This window comes from Synchiropus splendidus, chromosome 1, assembly GCF_027744825.2.
Source record: "Synchiropus splendidus isolate RoL2022-P1 chromosome 1, RoL_Sspl_1.0, whole genome shotgun sequence".
Lineage (NCBI taxonomy): Eukaryota > Metazoa > Chordata > Actinopteri > Syngnathiformes > Callionymidae > Synchiropus > Synchiropus splendidus.
Genome location: NC_071334.1, coordinates 18,521,062 through 18,541,084, shown reverse-complemented (window position 1 = coordinate 18,541,084; position 20,023 = coordinate 18,521,062). Strand labels below are relative to the sequence as shown.

Below are 20,023 nucleotides of genomic sequence, written 5' to 3'. Positions count from 1 at the left end.
CTGGAATGTAAACCAACTTCGCATTGTTTCTCTTTCCTTGTCTACAAATGAATAATCCACGCACCACACACAACTCAATATGATAACATTCTAGATCAGATGCACTTCCTGTTTCACTGGACATTTACAAGTAGAAGACTTTAGATACAGTACAATAATGTCAACTTACAAGAAATAAATGCAGCAGCCAGGTTTCATGACAGTGACTCAGCGCAGGACAAACGACATTCCTGCACTATTAAAAAATGCATGTGTGTGTGTGTGTGTGTGCATGTGTGTGTGGGTCAGACTTGTTTGACAAGACTCAGTGTGTGCGTGTGTTAAGTCTCATTCCTCCACTGAAACCAGCACCAAGACACATGGAGAACGCGCTGGATGACACACAAAATTTTGACATTTAATATTATGGGTTTTTTTGCCCGTGTGTTTTCATCACACGCACCATGAGAGGCTGAAGGACACAAGCAGTCTGGATTATTTTTTCAATCTCTCTTTTGATTGACATTACAACATCATGGACCAGGTACGTAACATTTCACAATCGTTACTTACTGGTAAAAAGGAAAAGGATTTGGAGGGTCTAAGACGTACTTTATTTGATGGTACACATATGTAAATATCATGTATCAGTGTTAGCAGTCGAAACTTGTATTGATATTTTTGTTTCTGTTATTCACTCTGCTATCCAACGTGCGGGCGATGAACCCCAAAATTTCATTCAGTTACATGGGAAATATGAACCAGAAACAGTGAAACACAACTTGAGTGTAATTCTTACCACAGGAGGACACTATGGACTTTCAAGCCCTGAGGGCCAAGTTTCAGGAGGAGGACCTCCTTCTAAAGCAACCCAAGCTGAAACCTGCTCTGCCAGAGAAACCCAAAGTGGTCCCCCCTCCCACTAGCCCCACACATTACCTTCCTGCAGGGGCAAGACCCTCCCTTCTTACCACCATCAACCAGACCCTGGAGGGGAACACGGCCATGGCCCCACGAGTGATCTTCAAGGACGACAAGAAGGAGAGCAAGAAACCTCTTTTCCAGACCAACTCCAAGAGTAAAGAGAAGAGTGAGGGGAAGCAGAAGAGCAGCAAGGACAAGCCGACAAAATCTGGCAAAGACAGCGAGGAGTCCTCCGAGAAGCAAAAGAAAGGGAGCTCAAAAGAACGAAAGCTCTTGACTCTAGGATCTTCAAAGGAAATGTCTGGTGAGTTAGTGGCTGCAACACCTCCTCCAAAAGTCCAAACCCCAAAGAAGAAAGGCTTTATGAGTTTTGGGAGGTCTCTTAAGAAGAATTCGCTGGAGAAGGTTGCGACCGATCCCATCCTGGACACACCCAGCACTGAGATGGATGGAGTAATTCCACTTATTCCCGTTCCCTCAGACTTTGGTGACTCAGAGCCAGAGCTGTCACCACACAGTCCGGTCTCACCATACTCTGATGTCGTCATGGGGATGACTCCACCCGTCAACATTCCCGCCCCTCCAGACTTTGCACCCCCTCCTGTTTTTATTCCGGATATCCCAACTCCTGAGATCCAGACTCCGGAGAGGGAAACACTGCCTCTGATAACTCCTACCATGCCAGTTAGCACGCCTGCCGCCCAGGATGAAGTCATCACAAATCCACTTCAGTCCTCCCCTCTCACTCCCTCTCCACCTGAGACTGTCATTGCTGCTGTGGAGGCTGCAGCGGAGAAGCCGCCTTCCTCTCTTATGGAGCCTTCATCGGCGCCACCATCACCTAAACCCGAACGACCAATATCAGCACTCTCAGCCCTCGAGAGGGCAGAGGACATGAGCCCGGCAAAGAAGTGTTCTCCTGCTGACCAGCGCATCCTGAATGCCTTGGAGAAGGCTCGCAGGAAGATCAGCAACAGGTAAGCAGCTGCACCGGTCCTCTCTCTTATTACAGTTACGTTACATTAATAAACCTAAACTGTCACCAGTGCTTGGACGACTCCGACCAGCTCCCACACTGTCACCCCACCTCCTGAAGAGCTCCCCCAGTCTCCACCAAGCCCCACCCAGTCCACCCCTGCACTTCCACCCATTGACTATGAGGATCGGTTTGGCGGCGCCCTTTCACCGAAACCGGCAGAAGTTAACGGCCTTGACCACAGTGAGTTCAGAACCCTCCCTCAGTCCTCAACATCACAGGCATCAAAACATTTGGGACGTGCCACGCAGAGAAATCCGGGTGTGTTTGGTGCAATGAGCCTCAGTTGAAGGTTCCTGCCAGAAACAACCGATGAGATCAGAGCAGGAGGAATGTCAGCAATGACAGGCTGCAGGACGCTTTTCTTCTTTGTATCTTCCTACTATTCTGCCTACAAACCTCCATTGTGTCAGGTTATGACAACTGCTGAAAGCCAGATCGGCAACACAGTTGTTGATCAAAAAATAATCGACAAAACAGGAGCGATATTGTTTTCTTTGTTTGTTTTTTTTTTGTACATCATGAATCAGTGATTCCCCAAATATGGATTTGGCAAACTGTCTGGACTGAATACTTGTAATCTCCAAACTATAACTGTGGAGATCTCTGCCGTGTGATCTTAAATATTTCTGTGATTTGCTTTATGGTTACACACATTGCAGCGTGGAGAAAAACAGACAGATGCTACAGTTAACTTCGACTGTTTGAACGTCTGATCTAAACAATTGTGCTGCTGTTCCACCTCAATATTTAACCAACATAAATGTTCCAGAATGTGCAGTGAGGAGTAATGTTTCACAAACTGTCCTACTGATTTCCTCAAATTATTAATGTATTCAATTCATTTGAGGCTAAATTCATATCATGGTTTTATGAAAAATTGTCTCAATTTAATGACAGAAAATGAAGGGAATGTTTCCCATCAATGTTTTCCCCTAAATTTATGCACATTAAAACAGTTTTCAGCTCCATAAAAATCCTCTCACTTTAGAGAGGACTAGCACACCGTGTTATGACGGTGAATTGTTGTCGCAAGCTCAGACTGCAATTTACATTCTGTCTCCGGCTCCTGTGTCGCTAAACTTGCTCCACTTTCACTGATTTGCATGGCTTGTTTTGTTCCCTTGACTTCTGGAAGATTCCTCCAGGTTTGCTCTCCTCACCTTGTTGTTGAATATCATGTGTCTCCAGCATTAGGGGGCGTCTCTAGTGAGCTGGCTGGAGTTATACCGAGGCCGCAGATGGCTCCACCTCCTCCACCAAAGAAAGCCTTGCCTGACCTTGAAACTCTGGGTCCAGCTCCCGAGAAGCCCGCCAGACCACCCAGTGTCAACCTCTTCAACTTCAGCCCCCCTCTGGTGAACGGCGGTGGGTCCCTCACATCACACTAAAACCTCAAAGAGGGGCCTCCTGATGATGAATATTTCTGCACCACAGGTGAGGAGGTCCATGTCCCTGCTGAGTTCCCGGGGACTGACACCACAGACCTCCCGGAGTTCAACGATGTGGCATCAGACGCTCATTCCCCAGAGCTTCAGATGTCAGAATGGGAGAGCGGGAGATCCACTGCTCTAGAAGATCAGGACGCTCAGAACGTTTCCCACTACTACAGTAACGGCTTTTCTGACTTGGCTGCTGGGGTGCAAGTGGATACCAATGGATACCAAGGCAACACCCAGATCCACCTCCCAGAGACGCCGTCACCAGAGACTCAACCTGCTGCAGGGTGAGAAGCACATGCGCCATCTCCTCTTCAGACTGTAGAATTCATGTGTTTAAGATCAATAATGTTTCATGAGAATTGATGAATGAGTTTTTCTCATCACAGGCCGCAAACTGACGAAGGTGTATACGACACTACAGACAACATGTATGAAGACGTCAGCACAGCGTACAACAAAAAGAAGGGAAAGTTAGATGCTGGCAAGAAGTGCAAAAGACCGCTTAAAAGTAAGACCCATAATCCAAGACAGTCATGACTATTCTCGTGAAGCAAGACGTCAAAAACCACAGAACACAGTGGCTTTGCTGCTTCTGTCCTTGTTCCAAATAAATAAATAATTATCTAAAATGCTCATTTTTAACTGAGGCATGTCCAAAGTCCTGCTGGAGGCAGTTTGGCACCCTTGAGCAATTTTAACCTGCAGTCTCAATAAAACGAGTGTTTTAGTGTTTCAACATTTATCAGCTCAACTGCTATTATCTTCCTGACCTTCAGGCATAAAAGGCAGAGATATTTTAAAGAGAATGTTTCAGTTTTATTACTTTTGAAGAAGTTATTTACTAGCAAAGAAATTTCCCCCAAAAAATTCATTCATTTATAATTTGTGTGTTTCAATGAAGAAAGTAACAGAAAGGCTAGCCAACATTCATCTTGACAAATGTGGCTGTCTTTGAAAAAAGAAAAAAATGGCACTGTCCCCGCAGCTCTACCTATCGTCCCCTGTGTCCCGAGATAAATATGTGCTTATCTCTCATTCATGTCCAAAGCAGAGTGATGTTACTGTCAGAAATCATAACCATTAATATTTTATATACAATACGAACTAAAACTCATTGTCATGAATTTATTTAAAGTAGTGAATTTTTTTCCATTCCCCGGTCAGTTCCTCCTGTCCTCAGTTAACACTCTTCCTTATGTTTGTGTGTGCACAGATCCTTATGCTGAGGCCACACAGGAAACGGTCAGTTTGTTTTACATCCTCCTCACCATCATACAGCAGTGATTTTCCTAATTCAATGGCACATTAATGCATCTTATCTGTGCGTCTTTGTTAACAGAATGAAGAGAAAAGCAAGACGAGCAGGTTTGGCAAGTAAGTAAATCCGCTGTCGTCCTCGCTGTTCCCCAAACTCACCATTCTGTCATAAACACACGCTGCAAGAGCAAAGTTTGGAATCACTCTGATCTTTCCAGAAGTGACAAGAAAGCAGCTGCGGAGGGCCCTGATGAGAAAGAGATGAAAAAGAAAGCGAAGCAGCGTCTGGAGAAGGACAAGAAGGAGCAGAAGGAAAGACAAGAACGGGCAAAGAAGGAGCAGAAAGAGAGGGAGAAGAGGGAGAATGAGATGAAGAAGAAATTCAATGTGAGTAATTGTTCTTTTCGACAGCAGGGAGGTAGAGCAGGTGAGACAGGCGGCGGGGGAGGGTGGGGTCTGCGTCCTGGCATACAAACCAGTCTGGATTCATTCCTCCCATGACCGAGCCGAGTGGCGTGCGCAGGAATCTGTGTACATATTTCTTGGTTGTTGCTGATATTTCTGACAGATGATCTGGGCACACTTGTTTTTTGGGGAGTGTTTGAGCTATCGCTGATAAATCTTGTCAGAACTCCAACAGCTGTCCTCCACCTGAGATTGGCTCGAGTGCACTTTGGGTTCGATTTCCTAATCTTATCAGCAGTTTAATATCCTTGTTATTGAGGTGTTTGGCAGTGGATAAAGGCATCATGACTATAGATTCATGACCCATCAGTCAAGTCCAACATTTTCAGGCATCTGAGCGACACAGTTGAGGAGTGAGACTTGTGTGTCAAACTCAATCCCATCCAACGACGAGAATGCTTTCAAGAGTGTCATGGGTCACCATGCCGATGTTTGCGGAGCTCTTCAGTATTCAGTATGGAATTCAACATTGAACCAACTTGAAACCCTGGTGGGCCACATACCATGACTTGTGGGATCAGAAGCATCAAAAAGGGCAATGATATACATCATTTGAAGGAGGAAATAGCATAATATGTTCTGTTTTGTTGGACTTTTTGCTTCAGTTGGAAAGAAAATACTTGGCCTGGAAGTTTATCGGATTCATTTTCAAGAATTAATTATAGGGAAATAACTCATATTTATCATGTGTAAACTTATATAAGCATTTTTAATGCGACACTTTCAGGTGCTCTACATCATACAATGTGACGTCATAACCAAAATATCCACGATGAAGGAAACTAAATGAGATCAAATTTAAGTTTAAAACAGATTGAAGTTGGAAAAGAGAGCTCACCACTGGTGCACTTCCAACCCAATGTATACACTTATTTGTACTGATTTTTTTTTTTTTTAATGAAGAACCACCTTTAAAAAATGAGGCACAATCTTTTTTGATGCAGCAGATTTATTGTCTTCATATGTGATGACCACCGACAGATAAAAGAAAAAAATCACTTAAGATTTTTGAAAATCCTTATGTGTGTGCCGACCTTTAGGCCTCAAACGATGGGATATGGCAATAGGTGTTTGTGGAGTTGTTGTGAGGGTCCAGGTGAAGGTCAGTGTTGAGGTGTACGAATAAGGTTTGGCTCTAGACTAGAATGTGAATTTGGGAAAACCAGTGTAAAGGGTAGAAGTTCAATAAAACTGGCATGATGGGTGTGATATTTCATTATTATACTGCCCACCTCTGTGGCAGGAAAGCACTTCTTATCTCAGGGTACTTCCCAACAAAAACGTTTCTTCTCTTAGGATAAAAGTGTTTAAAGATGTTTCTTCTTTATCAGATCACAGGACAGGAAGATGCTATCTACCAAGCTACTGTTACCGTGACGACGAAAGGGCGAAAGAACGACCTGCCTGTCAATAATGGCGACGTTGTTAGCATCATCCGGACAACTAGCTGCCCCAAAGGGAAGTGGCTGGCCAGAGACAGCAGCAACAACTGTGAGTGAGACGAGTGCAGAGAGGTAGAAGTACTACACAGAAGCCGTGTGGCTGAGGCGGGTCCTGTGTTCCAGATGGCTACATTGCCGTGGATCATGTGGAGCTGGACATCAAGGAGATGCTGGAGTTGGGCAAGAAAGCTGCGGTTAGTCGCCAAATCAGCAGCAGCAACATTGTCAACGGGGAGGTGGCCAGCGTGGGGAGCAGGTATGAGCCGCACACTCGCTCATGCACACACAGATTGTAATGTAACCATGCCTGCATCCCTCCTCAGGAACTCAAATCACTACCCACTGTCCACAGAAAGCTGTGAGTATCTTGCTCTGAGAGATTCCAAGCATAGCTGGACTGATGTTTGTTGTGTATGATTGTGTCCAGTCTCGGATGACAGTGAAGAGTGGGCCTGCGATGATGATGAACCCGTCTCACCTGCTGCTGAAAACCCTGACCCCCTGGCTCAAGCGTGAGTGCTCCACACCTTCCTCATATGATTCTCAGAGGGAGACTTGTAACCACCAGTACTGTGTCGGAGCCGTCTTTCTTCCACATGCAAGCTGCGTTTTCACTCAGACAAACCACAGCTTCCTGAAACTCCCAGAGAGGATCATGAAAACAATGATGTCACACCCCTGCCTCTCTAATATTACTACTCTCTTGTTACTTCATGTCTTTGTCAATTTGTAGTTGAGTGTCAACTCAAGCTCAGTATGGTCTGCACCAACCCCCGATTGTTTCTCATTTGATGTGTTGTGTTACAGTGCTTAAGCTCTAATGTGTCCTCTCCATTCTGCATGTGCCACATGCAGTTCTGGCACGCGTGGTCCATTGTTAGTTTTAGTTTTAAATAGACATGAAAATGATTATTATAAATTACAAAAATTCTGTTTTCAAGACACAGATATAAATTGTGAATTAAAAAGAAAGTAAACGGGGAAAAAATAATCGAACAAACATGAAAAAGAAAAAAAAAAGAACATTGAAAAGTATGTATAAACTAAATGGGAATTAGGAAGGTACAAATTTTCTGTCTCTAGTGTTTTCTCTCGATTGCGTTGCTTTGTTAATGTCTTTAACATCAAATTTTTTGTCTTAAATGACTTTAATGTTCGTATTCTGCCATAACAACCAAAATTTCCCCACTGTAGGAAGAAGTAAGGCAATATGATCGATTTTAATCTAATCTCTTAAAATTTGACAGAATCTTATCCAATATTATTGTGGACATTTTGTCAAAATATCTCAAATGTTTGAAATGGTGTGGCTGCATTATACAGACACCAACAACTTATTTTGTACATTGTTCACAAGAAATACTAACAAAGCTAAAATATTGATACGTTCAATATGCCAGTTCTCCACATTTAATAGTCCTGAACAGTAGCAAACAGTAGAATGCATGGATGTCTGCCAACTTTCAATTGCTTTATACTTCTTTTTATTTTCTTTTTTTTTTATTTAATTAATTCATGTACAGATTTTAGAGACAGCATTCCTGAAGCATCAAATACACTATGTTTAACGTCAAATAATTAAGGATGTTTGCACACACGATTAAAAACACAGTGGATTTCATTAATATATTTTTATTAACAAAAAAAAATACTCATGGTCTTTGGTGTACAAAGACCATGAGTTGTTCAGGCGGTGAGTAGTTGCTCAACACAGTGGGCGTTAGCTCACACCGCTCAGTGAAGCGACACCTACAGGCACAAAAGGTCATCAAGGTCAAGATCAACAAGATTCGCGTGGGCTGTTCTTGCTCCAATGTAATATTCTCATTCAGATATTGAAATCTTTTGTCTTCTCCTGCAGGGGTCACGCGAGGACTCTCTCCATGCCAGACATGGGTAAGAAACAAGGCTGTTGTTGTAAGACACAGATCGCAGATTATGATCGTCAAAACACTTTGATAATATTCACAGTTTTGTGTGACATTTTTTTCCACTGCTACACACACAATGTTTCGGTCACTTGTTCACTACATCGCAACCATGTGACACACCTTTGCAGTCTTTGTAAACAGGAAGTCAAGGCAACAACATAGCAATTGTGCATTGATAATAGATTCCTCAGTAATATGTTTTAACTTTGCTTTTGTTTTAATGGATTTGCTCTGTGTTTCAAGGCAACAAAGAGCTGAGCATCAACCATCAGCACAGTCAGAGTGACATCAGCGCTGACGGAGTTCATGTCAAGTAAGTTGTCCTGCGCCGACGCATTGACTCGATCCATCCTTCACCTTATTTGTCCATTCAAGAGCTCGACATGAAGCGCTTCAGAAGCTTGCCACGTTCTTCCACACAGCCAAACCTGCACCGGCGACAGTCAGGTAACAACCTTCGGCTTCATGATGTCTTACATTACATGTGGTCTGAACGGTCACTTCCTGTCTTTCCTACAGCCCCACCGAACTGAGTACAGGTGAGGGCCTCAAAGTTTGTTTTCATTTTGTGGACATGTTTAACCAATGTGTGCTGAACTCTCTTGTCTCTTTGATTCCTCCTCAGCTCCTGCGCAAGTGACAGAGGAGGCTGTGGATGCGTAAGTGGAACACACAGACACGCACACGGCCTCAGAAAAATTCCAGACATGTTGTGGAACCTGTAGTCAAACACGTCCTCTTCCTCTCTGAGCGCTGGGCTTCTGCATAGGGCAGGATGAAAGAGGGGAATGGAAAATCCTCAGAGGAAGTGAACTCAGCACAAATGGATTTCATCATGTTTGTGGTGTTAGGCTGCATGAGGGCACAGCAGGGGATGAGTCCAGGCACGTCTTCTGTGTTAAGGAGTTTCAGGGTGAACAGGTGTGGCTGCCTTTCACAGTGCTACCTCATCACCCATGAGAAACTCTGACATAACAATACAAAAAAAAAATAATAATAATGTAGCTTTAGCTGAACTTTTTTTTATTCATTATTATATCAATTTTAGAACAAAATGCAATTTATTAAACGTTTTTAAAATCTCATGTTTATATTTGACTCTGGAATGATCAAATGAAAGTTGAATCAAAACACGTAAGCTTCAACACCAGGGTGGAAGCTGCTGCATAAGGTGCGCAGAACAATATTTTTGTGCTTAAATCCTGCTGTTTTCTGGCGGGATTATCAGACTTCAATTTTCCGCCCATCAATCCTCAATCTTATCACCATGAATGGTTTAATTATGACATCACAATTTGTAATATGGCACACCTAGAAATGGTGCACTGAAGAATGTTCCCCGAGCAAGAAAGATCATGAATCATTCATCTGAGTTATTTGGATCAACTGATTATTCCTCTCTGGAAATAATTCATCAAAACTAAGCTCTAAAAGTCCCACCTCAAAATTGTAACGCACTATTTAGATGTCAGATGTTTCAGAACGTAAATGTTGCTTAGAAATTGAACTTACTAAACGTAACACTTGCACTTTATTCAAAACATTGAGCACAATTATTATTTAATGGATAAGTCCTGCTTTTAGCTGCTTTTTCATTTCCATATTTATGTTGCTTTTGCTGGCATTTGCTTGTTGCTTTGTCAACAGTATATCTCAATAGGATGCAAAAAGGGTTTTCAAGAAATTTCTGGGTTGGTTAGAAATGTTGTAAATTCAGAAGTCATTGACTTTTGGTGGTCATCTAGTTGCATATATAGCCAGGGAGGTATTGAATTCACTTGTATGGCATCTCACCCTCAATTGTCACGTGACTGGTGACAAAATGTGTTGTGGTTGTTCATTTGACAACACGTTGTGGTGCAATCGTTGGCGGTTTGAAAACTTGGTGCTGTTGGCCTAAATTCCTGGTGGTGTTCTGAGCCTGCATGCAGGCAGCATGAATTTGAATTTGAATGTTTTTGCTGGTAACATTATTGAATCATGGAAGTTATAGACTCCAGCTCAGTCATGAGTGCTTTTCAAGTTTAGACATATTATTTCCCCTTAGTAAACAGCAGGGCTGGGTATCATGTCCAGCTTCCCACTCCTGAAATTGAATCCATTTTGATTTGTAATATTTGGAATTTATTCATTTTGATTCGATTCAGAATGTGCTCTTGAAAAATGTGTTACAAAATCTAAAATGATTTTTTTCTTCTCACCTTAAACAACTAATTTTAAGTCCAAAACTGTAACATTGGATAACTTAAACGTAAAAAAAAAACAAAAACTCAAGCCTGAAATTGTACTTCAACATTTCAGCTATGTGAATAGCGGCTCGACGGAACCTCGGTGGTCTGTTGCGCATGAGACATTGCTAAAGTCAGTTTCATTTGTTTTGCCCCACACAGCTTCTAGTCAGAAGCTAACGTCAACAGCGCAGTGTCATAAACCTGGTCACGTCGGTTCTAAGGTTTGTTGCATTTCTTCCAGAAATTAGCTCCTTCCAGCTCCATGTCTTGAGTTGTTTTAAATCCCAAATGGTTCACTTGCCTCAGCCATGAAAACGTTTAGATTAAATCAATTCTAAATCGATAGAATCTTTTTTTTTCCCCAGTCATAGTTAAACATTTTTTAAAAGTGTACGTACACATGCACATGTTCCACACAACACCAGCTGGTGGTTGCAATGTTATACCTTCCTCTGCTATGCTTTCGATGACACGCTGCTTTTTGAACTCATGTCTGTCTCCACAGGTCAGCAATGAGCTCCTCGCAAGAGATGGATTTCAACAACCCCACCACGCTGATCTTACCTCCTCCTGAGCTGTATGCAGACTTTCCCATGCCGTGATCAGAGCGCTGGCAGGAGCCTTCAGACTATTCGCTTCCAAGCTTTAGCATCTTCTGTCAGCACCAACTCCAGAGTGACTGTTGGGATGATTCTGACCCCAAAATACTGTGACCACTTCACCTTCTCAACTGTGACTTTTAACCACCATCTGTGCTGATTAAGGACTTTTGCACCTGTAAAGGTGGGACTCAAGTGCCGGTCTGACTTTTGCTGATAGGTCAGACATCTTTGAACTGTGGGTATGGTCTTCAAATGTTCCTTTGAACTCACTCTACCATTTACTGCAGGAAACTAAAGATCAGAGGGACGTTGACTTGATGAAAAAGATGAACAATTTTATGTACAAAATTTATACGAGGCTGCAGTTGGTGGTTGTAATGTTTTGCATGAGCGGCGCAGTGCTTTTGGGACTGTTCCGTGATCCTTGGAGCTGCTTGTCTCAGCAGTAGGAATGAAGGGCAGCACCTCAGATTTAGTTATTCAACATGGTACAAACAAAATGCAAGAAGTCTCACAAGCTGGAGAAGATGGATGGAACATCTCCCTGCATGCGCTCAGGAAAGTCTGACTCCCTCATGGAAAGCTGCAACCTGCAACAAGCAGCCAATGTTGATTATTTTCTGAAATCTGTGGACCAGTGAATCTGATCGTAGAAGTTTTCAAAGAGAAAGTCAAAAATCTTTTTTTTGTACTCAAGTAAGCATATAACTCACTAGCTCCCCCTGATGCCTGCTCTCTAGATATAGTCCTTTTTTATTTGCTTCTATCACATAAACATCTAAATATCTACATGAATGAGCAAAAAAACAACAACAATATAATTTAAATTTAATTTGGTTGGCGATTTTAAAAACAATCTTAACTATATGGATAATATATTTAACAATATGTTACGTGTATATTATTGGAGAAAACAAAAAAAAAGGATCATGACTTCAAAGCATGATTTGTGAAGTGGTATGGGGCATTTTACACAATCATTGTATGTTGATTCAAGTAGCTGAAGTGTATTGAGGCATCTGTGATTGTAGTCTTCATCTCATGACAAGTGTTCCTTTTGCTGAACTTTTTTTTTTCATGTAGAACAGGCACGTCATTCATCCCTTCAGTCCTGAGTACCAGGCCCAGAACAGTAATAATGATCAGGAGGAACAACAAACCTCACAAGTTCATGATGTTAGTGAACTTTGTCTAGAAGAAAAACACAAAAATAATCTTTCTGTGACGTGTGTGTTTAGGTTATCAAAAACCAAGACTTGTTTATTTACTGTTTATTGTTTTTTTTTCAATAAATATTCATTAAAGTGCAAATAATAACATGCAGCGCAGAACAAGACCAATAAACCTCAGTGTCTCACACACACACACACACACGCACGCACACACACCGTTTAAAGGTAACAGCTGCAGGGAAACACTTTGGTGCAACAGGTAAGATGTGCCTCATCCAGATTGTACGACGAACATGCCAACGGTGGTTGCAATACGGTATGACATCTGCAAGATCATATTCCAGTTGCTCTTTTAATACCACTGATGGTGTGTTCTGGGTCGGAGTGAATATTGAAGTGCTACGACCCGAACGCTACATGGAGAACAGGAGTGTAGAGGCATCACATCATCATCAGTGAACAGGCAAGAGACACTCAGATCACATGGAATCAGGGATTCGTGCAGGGAACCTTGACAAGTGAAACCTTCAACACAAACATTTTCAAATTAATTCACAAAGATAAACAAAATCATTTCAACAGCGTTTGTTGGAAAAGAAAAAGCTCGTCCTTTGCTGAGATATTCAGTGAAGCTGTGAAAACCAGTTCTAGATTCACAAATTGAATTTTAAAACTGCACTAAAACAGTTCCCATTTTCAATACATTATTTTGAGAGTCACTCTGTGCACCCACAATAAGGTTTACAATAAGGGTTTTGAGGTAAAACTTGCAACTTTGTTTCATCAGTTTCGGAGTGTTTTTATTTACGCTGTTTTCTATCAGAGGTCTAGCACTAGCTTCACCTTAAACATTAGAACATGACGTTACATTAAAGTATTTGGACTTGCTTTTCCTTCTGTGCCTCCATCCATAATTCACATCCTTTCCTTATGATATTTTGTATTTTCATTACTCATTTACTCCATGCAAATAGATAGTTACTTTGTACCCAATTGCTCACGTCCTGTTTCTATCATCATTTCAATGTTTGTTCCGTGATCTGGACTTTTAAGGTAGGAAGGGCGTCAACAACTGTTTTGATAGTTGACTAGTCACCAACCATCTTCATGACTAGTCTGCATATGAGGTGCACCGGTCGAAGAACATGTTGACGTGTTTCATTGTATTGTTAAATATTTGACTTTTAATTGTGCAAAATGTTCCAAGAGTTGTGAAAAATCAAGGTAAGAAAACCTCTCTCCTAATGGGTTTGATGTTGAGTAGGGATGCACCAATACCACCTTTTTTGACTTGTGTACAAGTACTTGCATTTGAGTACTGACTGATACCAAATACTTAGGGCATTACACTTTTTTTTCCATAATTATTTGAACCACATTCCTCAGCATGTCACGTTTCACTGCAGTACAAACACAAATTCTACAAAATTGTCATAAACTGACATCCAAAAACTGTGAACTGCCTGTGAAGTGGTATCGGTGGCCAGTCTATGAGTACTCAAGCCCAGTATCTGTGGATGCCTAAATTTGAGTGTGTGCATGATTTTAACAATTTTTATTTTAATTCAGAAGATTCTGACTTACATTGTTTTGTCTTTTTCAAGTCAACCTTTGTGTTTCACAGCTTTCACTTTTCATAATCTTCCATCGACAAACTCCATCTCAGCAGCTCAAACTTCTATTTTGAAATGTATTTATGGAGCGAATACTCCCAGCCTTGTTGAGCGACTTGTTCATGAATATCAAACGCATCACACTAAAAGGATTTCAAAAGTGATAGTCAGACACTTGTTTCTTTTGGCGACATCAAAGTTTTGTTCCTTCACTCAAGTAGACATCTCCGGCAAAACAACAGCACCTCCAGTGAAGTAATACCTTGTCACATTTGACAAGAAGATAAAACAAATTCAAATCACAGTTACACCTCAGATCCAAAAAAGTGATCAGACAATAACAACAGAGTGGAGGAAAGGCAACAGGTAGAGGTTCATCACAGCAGCACCAACGCTCCCCTTTACATTCCATCAGTAAAATACTGTGCGACACTTGTGTGTAGAAATAATATGGTAAGTGACCCAAAATGAGGTCCAGTGTGAGTGTTTTATTTGCGCGCACACAGCTACCGGCAGCGGCCCCATTTACACCTGGCTTTAATCTGACTTGTACTGCAACATGTTTTTTACGTGTGTCTGAAGCGAGCACATTGAAATCTGATACATGAGTGGTAATGAACTCTCCCATGCGGCTCCTACGTCGAACCCTCACTCACCCCAGATCTGATCACATGTGAAACCAATTCTAAATAGGCCATGGCTGTCGCACAAAACCAACATAGTCTCATCAACTGATGACACACGTCATCATTGAGAGACTCGCACTCCTACTAAAAACATGTCTAAAACTATGATAGTGAGGCCTACCGCTCTGTTTTCGTGTCTCCCTGACAACAGCTCATGGCGCGCGCAGCAGGGGCGATGCATTTCCTTTCACACTCAGAACACATGCAACGTCAAACACACCCAGGCCGGCACTGAATGTATTATGGAGAGCCTCACACACGATCGTTCCAAGCGAACTGAAGCGACCGTGTGTACAGGGGGTCAAAGTTAAATCGGTAATCTTCCGAAGGACACACGCACACGCATCTTGTTGCATATTTAAGGCAACTACAAAAAGTTTCAGTGGCTTTTTTCCACAACTGCAGCAGATCTTCGAAACCGTCTCACATGAGTCCTACATTTTTTTTCTAGATATGACAAAGTTACTCCTCATTGTATTCTATAGTTCGATTCAGCTTTTCCATTGTGGTTTTGGAGAGTCACTCACTAGCAAAAGGTGTTCCCCTCCAGCGTGGGAGTGGATTGGGAGTAATCCTGTTAGCTGAGAGCTTAGCATCTACTCAAGTCTAATGTATCTGGTCCCAATTGACCTTTTATAGTAACAGATGTGTACTGCGTGACCGACGGGGAGCCCAGGCCTTTTGAAAAACAAGAATGTTCTGAACAGCAGCAGAGCTTTCGCACAACTCAATGATCAAAATAAAGTGGAGAAGGTCAGACTTTCATTTAGAGGCACTCGAGCAAAGACAGGACCCCCCCCCCCCCCCACACCCCTCGTTCCTGCCTCACACGTACTGCAAATGTCAAGACTCAACAATGCACACTTGGTGTCACACATTGAGGGGCTTCAGGTGTAAAACGTTCAGTGCAAAGTTCAGAGAATCACAATACATGTGAGACGGTTTAAATCTGTGATTCAACTCAACACAAAAACTAGGTGGTCAAAAACCTGCCTGTAGATTTCATCTCTCAAAAATAATTTGGATAATAATCTATCATGTACAAAGCTCAGTATTTGGTAGGTCATGAGATGTGTAATATGGTGTGGAATAAAAAATATAAACACAACACGACAAAAGGTGTCTCTTCAACAAACAATATAAAATTGTCACACATTTAAAGAGGCCATAGAAGTCTGTTGGTGCTTCTTCATCTTCACCTCAGCTGAATGGAGATATCGCTTCCAGCCACTGTGACATCGGATTCACACGAGGCGAGTTCTTTATATCGAGCAGTTGTGAGGTATATCTATCTATCTATCTATCTATCTATCTATCTATCTATCTATCTATCTATCTATCTATCTATATATATATATATATATATATATATATATATATATATATATATATATATATATATATATATATATATATATATATATACATATATATGAATGAAATGTGACGGCATCAGGTTAGATGTTGCCCTTGGTCTACAGTATGAAAAAAATCCCTCATTTGAATCATCATCATCATCATCTGTGTATCTGACCTTTATAAGTTGTTTTTATGACGGTTTCAGCATCTTTTTTTTGCGTATATATGAAACCCACATTTCATTCTATGGCCTCTTTATACTGAATGCGAACGCTCTGTCGATTTAAAAGATGGAGGTCAGTTTGACTCAGCAGAATCTCCACTCGCAGGACATGACAGGTGATAAAAGATTGAGGGTACATGTCGGAGAGAAGTTGTCTCACCTCATCAGCTTTCAAAAGTTCACAGGTTCAAGATTGGATCCTTTTGCAGCCAACTCAGAGGACAGTCTCTTCCGTCTCCCTCTGTTATCCGCTTTGGTATTTCAAGATGAACATCCGCTACATGGTGACGTCCTCCTCCGCGCTGACATCCAGGCACAGCAGGGGGCTCTAAGGGTCCGAGAGGTCTCAGCGGGCCAGAGTGGTGATGAGACTGGCACACATTTCAAAGAAGTCCATGGTGTGTGACCCCTGTCGTGGCGTGAGCTGAGCCGAGCTGCCAGACAGGGATCCGGGCAGGGAGGAGCTGAGCTGAGGCAGATCCACCAAGGCTGGGCTGACTGAATCGATGCTGAGTCTGGGTCTGTGGAGTCCAGCGGTGGAGCCTGACCTCTGGGGAGTGGACGACCCAGACTTGAAACCCACAGCTTCAATGATTTCGTCTGAGTGGAGAAGATAAAAAGATGAATGACTGGTCACTGTAAATACCTATTTTTAATCTTAGATTAGATTTCCTTAATTCTTCACACAATGAGCACATTTTGGTTTTAGTTGATTAAAAAAAGTTTTTTACAAAAAACAGTGCATATATTTTTTTTCTAGTGCTTGTCATGTGACTTAATATAGTATGAAACAGTTGTTTCTGATCATTTCTTGCAGTGAAGGGTTTTTCGGTGGAGCACATATGAACCTACTGAATGACAACAGAGCGTGCATGTGAAGCCCACATGGACACATCTAATCCAAGCTACACAAGGACTGCTCCCCACAGGACACAATATGAAACAATGACTATTCCACTCACAGAGCGAGGTTCAATGTCGCCACACAACAAGCCTGAGCTGCAGTGGTTTATTATTCTGCAATGTGTGTTTTTGCTAAAACCTATTTGATCTCTTGAAATGGAATGAAAACATTTCGGTGAGACCATTTCAAGCAGATGGTGGTTGAAGTTCAATCAATAACTAATCCAAGAACAAAGACACAGCATGGCCGTCGGCAACTTTTTAGAAAGTTCAAATCCAAGTACAGTAAATTCTAGAGAGCAGCTCTTTTCTTCTCACCGTTATCGAACCAAAGCCTCAAAGTCTGACCTTGAATTCCCATGAATTAATTAGATTAGATATCAAAGTTGAGAAGTTTGCACAGAAACTGGAGAGCAGTGAAACGATTGTAAATCTTTAAAGTACTTTGGTTCACAAGTATCCACTTGAAACAGGCTATTTTTGGCGGCATGAAAATGAATTCTGTCAGGAGGTAACCAGCTTACAAAAGACCAAGAAGAGAAGGACGAAATTTGACTTTCAATCCTAAATGCTTGTTAGTTCTTATGAAAAGGTGCAACAGTGAGGAGCGCAGTAAAAAAGATCAAACAAAAGTACAAGTCAAAGACTTGTGGGGCAGCTGAAAAACTTGAATCCAACATGGTCACCAACATAACCACCACAGTGTCCCACTGACCATCAATGCTCTTGAAGTCCAGCAGGTAGGATCTGTTGTCCACCTGGTAGAGCTGCAAGCTCATTTTAACCAAATTCCCAGTGACTGGATTCTTCCTCCGCACACGCAGATGATATGGGTTCACCACCTGAGAGGCAACAGACACAATGTACACAAAGCATTCTTGTCTACGTAGGAATGACCCCTGCACTGTTGGGTTGGTTTTACCTTCCAGTCAAAGTCAAGCTGCTTCATGGCCCTGTACACTTCAGCCATGATGTCATAGGGGCGGCTCTGACTCCGAATCCCGAGATGCCACTTGGCTTTCTTCACAGTGAGAGGTTTGGGCTTCGTGGTGTTCAGGGCGTCCAGGGGACAACGAGACTTGGGACTGTCGGCCAGGAGTGGGGGCATCCTCTCCGGGTGGGGTTTGACCCCCGGTGGCAGTGGCATGCCGTCCTCGATGAAGGAACCTTGTGGTGGACTGGAGGCCAAGTAGAACTCACTGGCCTGAGTCATGATGCGCCGGTTGTCGATGATGAGGTGATACGCTACGGCTAGCTGATCCTAGACAGACAGGGAAGACAAGAGCCCTTGGTTGCTGCGGAACACGTCCGTCGGCCGCTGAAGAGGAAGCATCATCTTCCACCTCATGCATGTCCATATCATATTCATGTTAAGAGTCCTGGGGCCCTCAGGTTTCCCTCTGGGTGTTCGGGGGGGAGTTGTGTAGCGGGTGCTAAGGAGTGTGGTCCCTCACCCAGTGGGATGATGGGTAGGGACTGATCTTTCGGTTTGTATCTTTGTTGTGATGACAGAATAAACTACACACAGAACTTGACCTGCGACTCCTTAGTCCTGCCACAATGTAAGCGATTCATTGTCATAACATCAAGCAAAGTCACAGTGGTGTTTGAGAACTACACAGCAAAATGTGAAGCTTAAAGAACAGAGCCAGCCTTTGACAGAACTCCAGGCACACTCACCTGAGGGTCGCCGCTATACAGGCTGGTCATGACTTCTGACTCGGTACATTCAAATTTCTCACACACTTCTTTCACAGCCTCCTCGTCCAGGACTGTGGCATCATATGAGGGATCCTCAGGAAACAGGTATCCAGGCAGGTCCTCCTTAAACCACTCATGTTCTCTGATGGATGAGAGCGTTCATTGATGGATTGTCCTCACGCCTTACTAAAGCCAAAGACTCTTGGACAACACTACCTGATGTCCTTGATGGTGGCTCTCTTCAGAGGGTCCACCTGCAGCATGAGCATCAGCAGTGAGGCCACAGACCGGTTCAGGTACTCAGGGATGTAGAAGACCCCTCCTCTGATCTTCTTGAACAAAGTGGGAACATGCTCATCATCAAATGGAAGCGTGCCACACAGCAGAGCGTAGAGGATCACCCCGCAGCTCCAGATGTCCACCTCTGGACCTGCGTACAACCTGAAGGACCGAGATACATGGCGGTTACATGGACATATACGCACAATAACTGGGGGTCACAGACTAACCAGAATGAAGTTGGATTAGTTGAAATCAATAACAACAACAGCGCTTCTTCAACTTGCGCCTGGAAACAAACCCACACACACCTTCCTGAGATGACTTCTGGAGCAGCATAGTTGGGCGACCCGCAGCTTGTCCTCAGGAACTCTCCGTCTGACATCATGTTTGACAGACCTGGCACACAACCAGACACACTCTTAAAGACCTTGTCCTCTGACTTTCTGTGATGTTTCAACATCAGTGTGAGAGCGGCCCACAGCAGGTGGACTGCGACTCACCCCGCTGATGCCTTTATCTTCTTTCACCCGCCGAGACGCTAAGCTTTGAGGTAAATCTGCTCTAATTGAATGAGCCTCGTACTTCCTACGAGCGATCAATCTGTTTGATCAGCTTCACAAAGTCTTATAGCTGCCAGCACTGTTCCTTTAAATCTCTTCCTAGCATGTGTCGGTTTCAGTCAAAACACTCCTGCTGTTCAGCCTCAGTGTATCTCCCTACTATCAGATGACAGCAGGCCTCAAGGAATCGGGCCAGGGCTGACAGGAGACATGCC

The 20,023-nt window shown here is 42.8% G+C and overlaps 2 protein-coding genes across 6 annotated transcripts in view; one reads left to right on the top strand and one right to left on the bottom strand.

Moving 5' to 3' along the window:
* Positions 1 to 325: 325 nt before the first annotated feature.
* LOC128752747 (proteoglycan 4) lies at positions 326 to 13,250 on the top strand. 2 transcript variants are annotated; one of them, XM_053854330.1, is made up of 19 exons: positions 326 to 523; positions 784 to 1,880; positions 1,950 to 2,122; positions 3,131 to 3,307; positions 3,377 to 3,665; positions 3,768 to 3,889; positions 4,595 to 4,623; positions 4,721 to 4,755; positions 4,857 to 5,025; positions 6,435 to 6,594; positions 6,669 to 6,801; positions 6,869 to 6,903; positions 6,973 to 7,057; positions 8,407 to 8,441; positions 8,720 to 8,789; positions 8,852 to 8,923; positions 8,996 to 9,015; positions 9,102 to 9,135; positions 10,867 to 13,250. In XM_053854330.1, exons 1-19 carry the CDS (start codon positions 515 to 517, stop codon positions 10,871 to 10,873), a joined length of 2,751 nt encoding a protein of 916 aa, XP_053710305.1. In that variant the 5' UTR covers positions 326 to 514; the 3' UTR covers positions 10,874 to 13,250. The 2 variants fall into 2 exon arrangements, with proteins under 2 accessions (XP_053710305.1, XP_053710304.1); XM_053854329.1 differs by having other exon boundaries at positions 11,213 to 13,234.
* The window catches only part of prkaa2 (protein kinase, AMP-activated, alpha 2 catalytic subunit), a 12,336-nt gene continuing 4,878 nt past the window's right edge, over positions 12,566 to 20,023 (bottom strand). For all 4 annotated transcript variants that reach the window (XM_053854332.1, XM_053854335.1, XM_053854331.1 and 1 more), the window contains 6 exons: positions 19,557 to 19,644; positions 19,183 to 19,407; positions 18,946 to 19,108; positions 18,188 to 18,526; positions 17,981 to 18,107; positions 12,566 to 16,962 (listed from right to left, as the gene is read on the bottom strand). In XM_053854332.1, the coding sequence (XP_053710307.1) occupies positions 16,709 to 16,962; positions 17,981 to 18,107; positions 18,188 to 18,526; positions 18,946 to 19,108; positions 19,183 to 19,407; positions 19,557 to 19,644 (1,196 nt within the window). In that variant the 3' untranslated portion in view covers positions 12,566 to 16,708. The remainder of the gene's footprint in view (positions 16,963 to 17,980; positions 18,108 to 18,187; positions 18,527 to 18,945; positions 19,109 to 19,182; positions 19,408 to 19,556; positions 19,645 to 20,023) is intronic.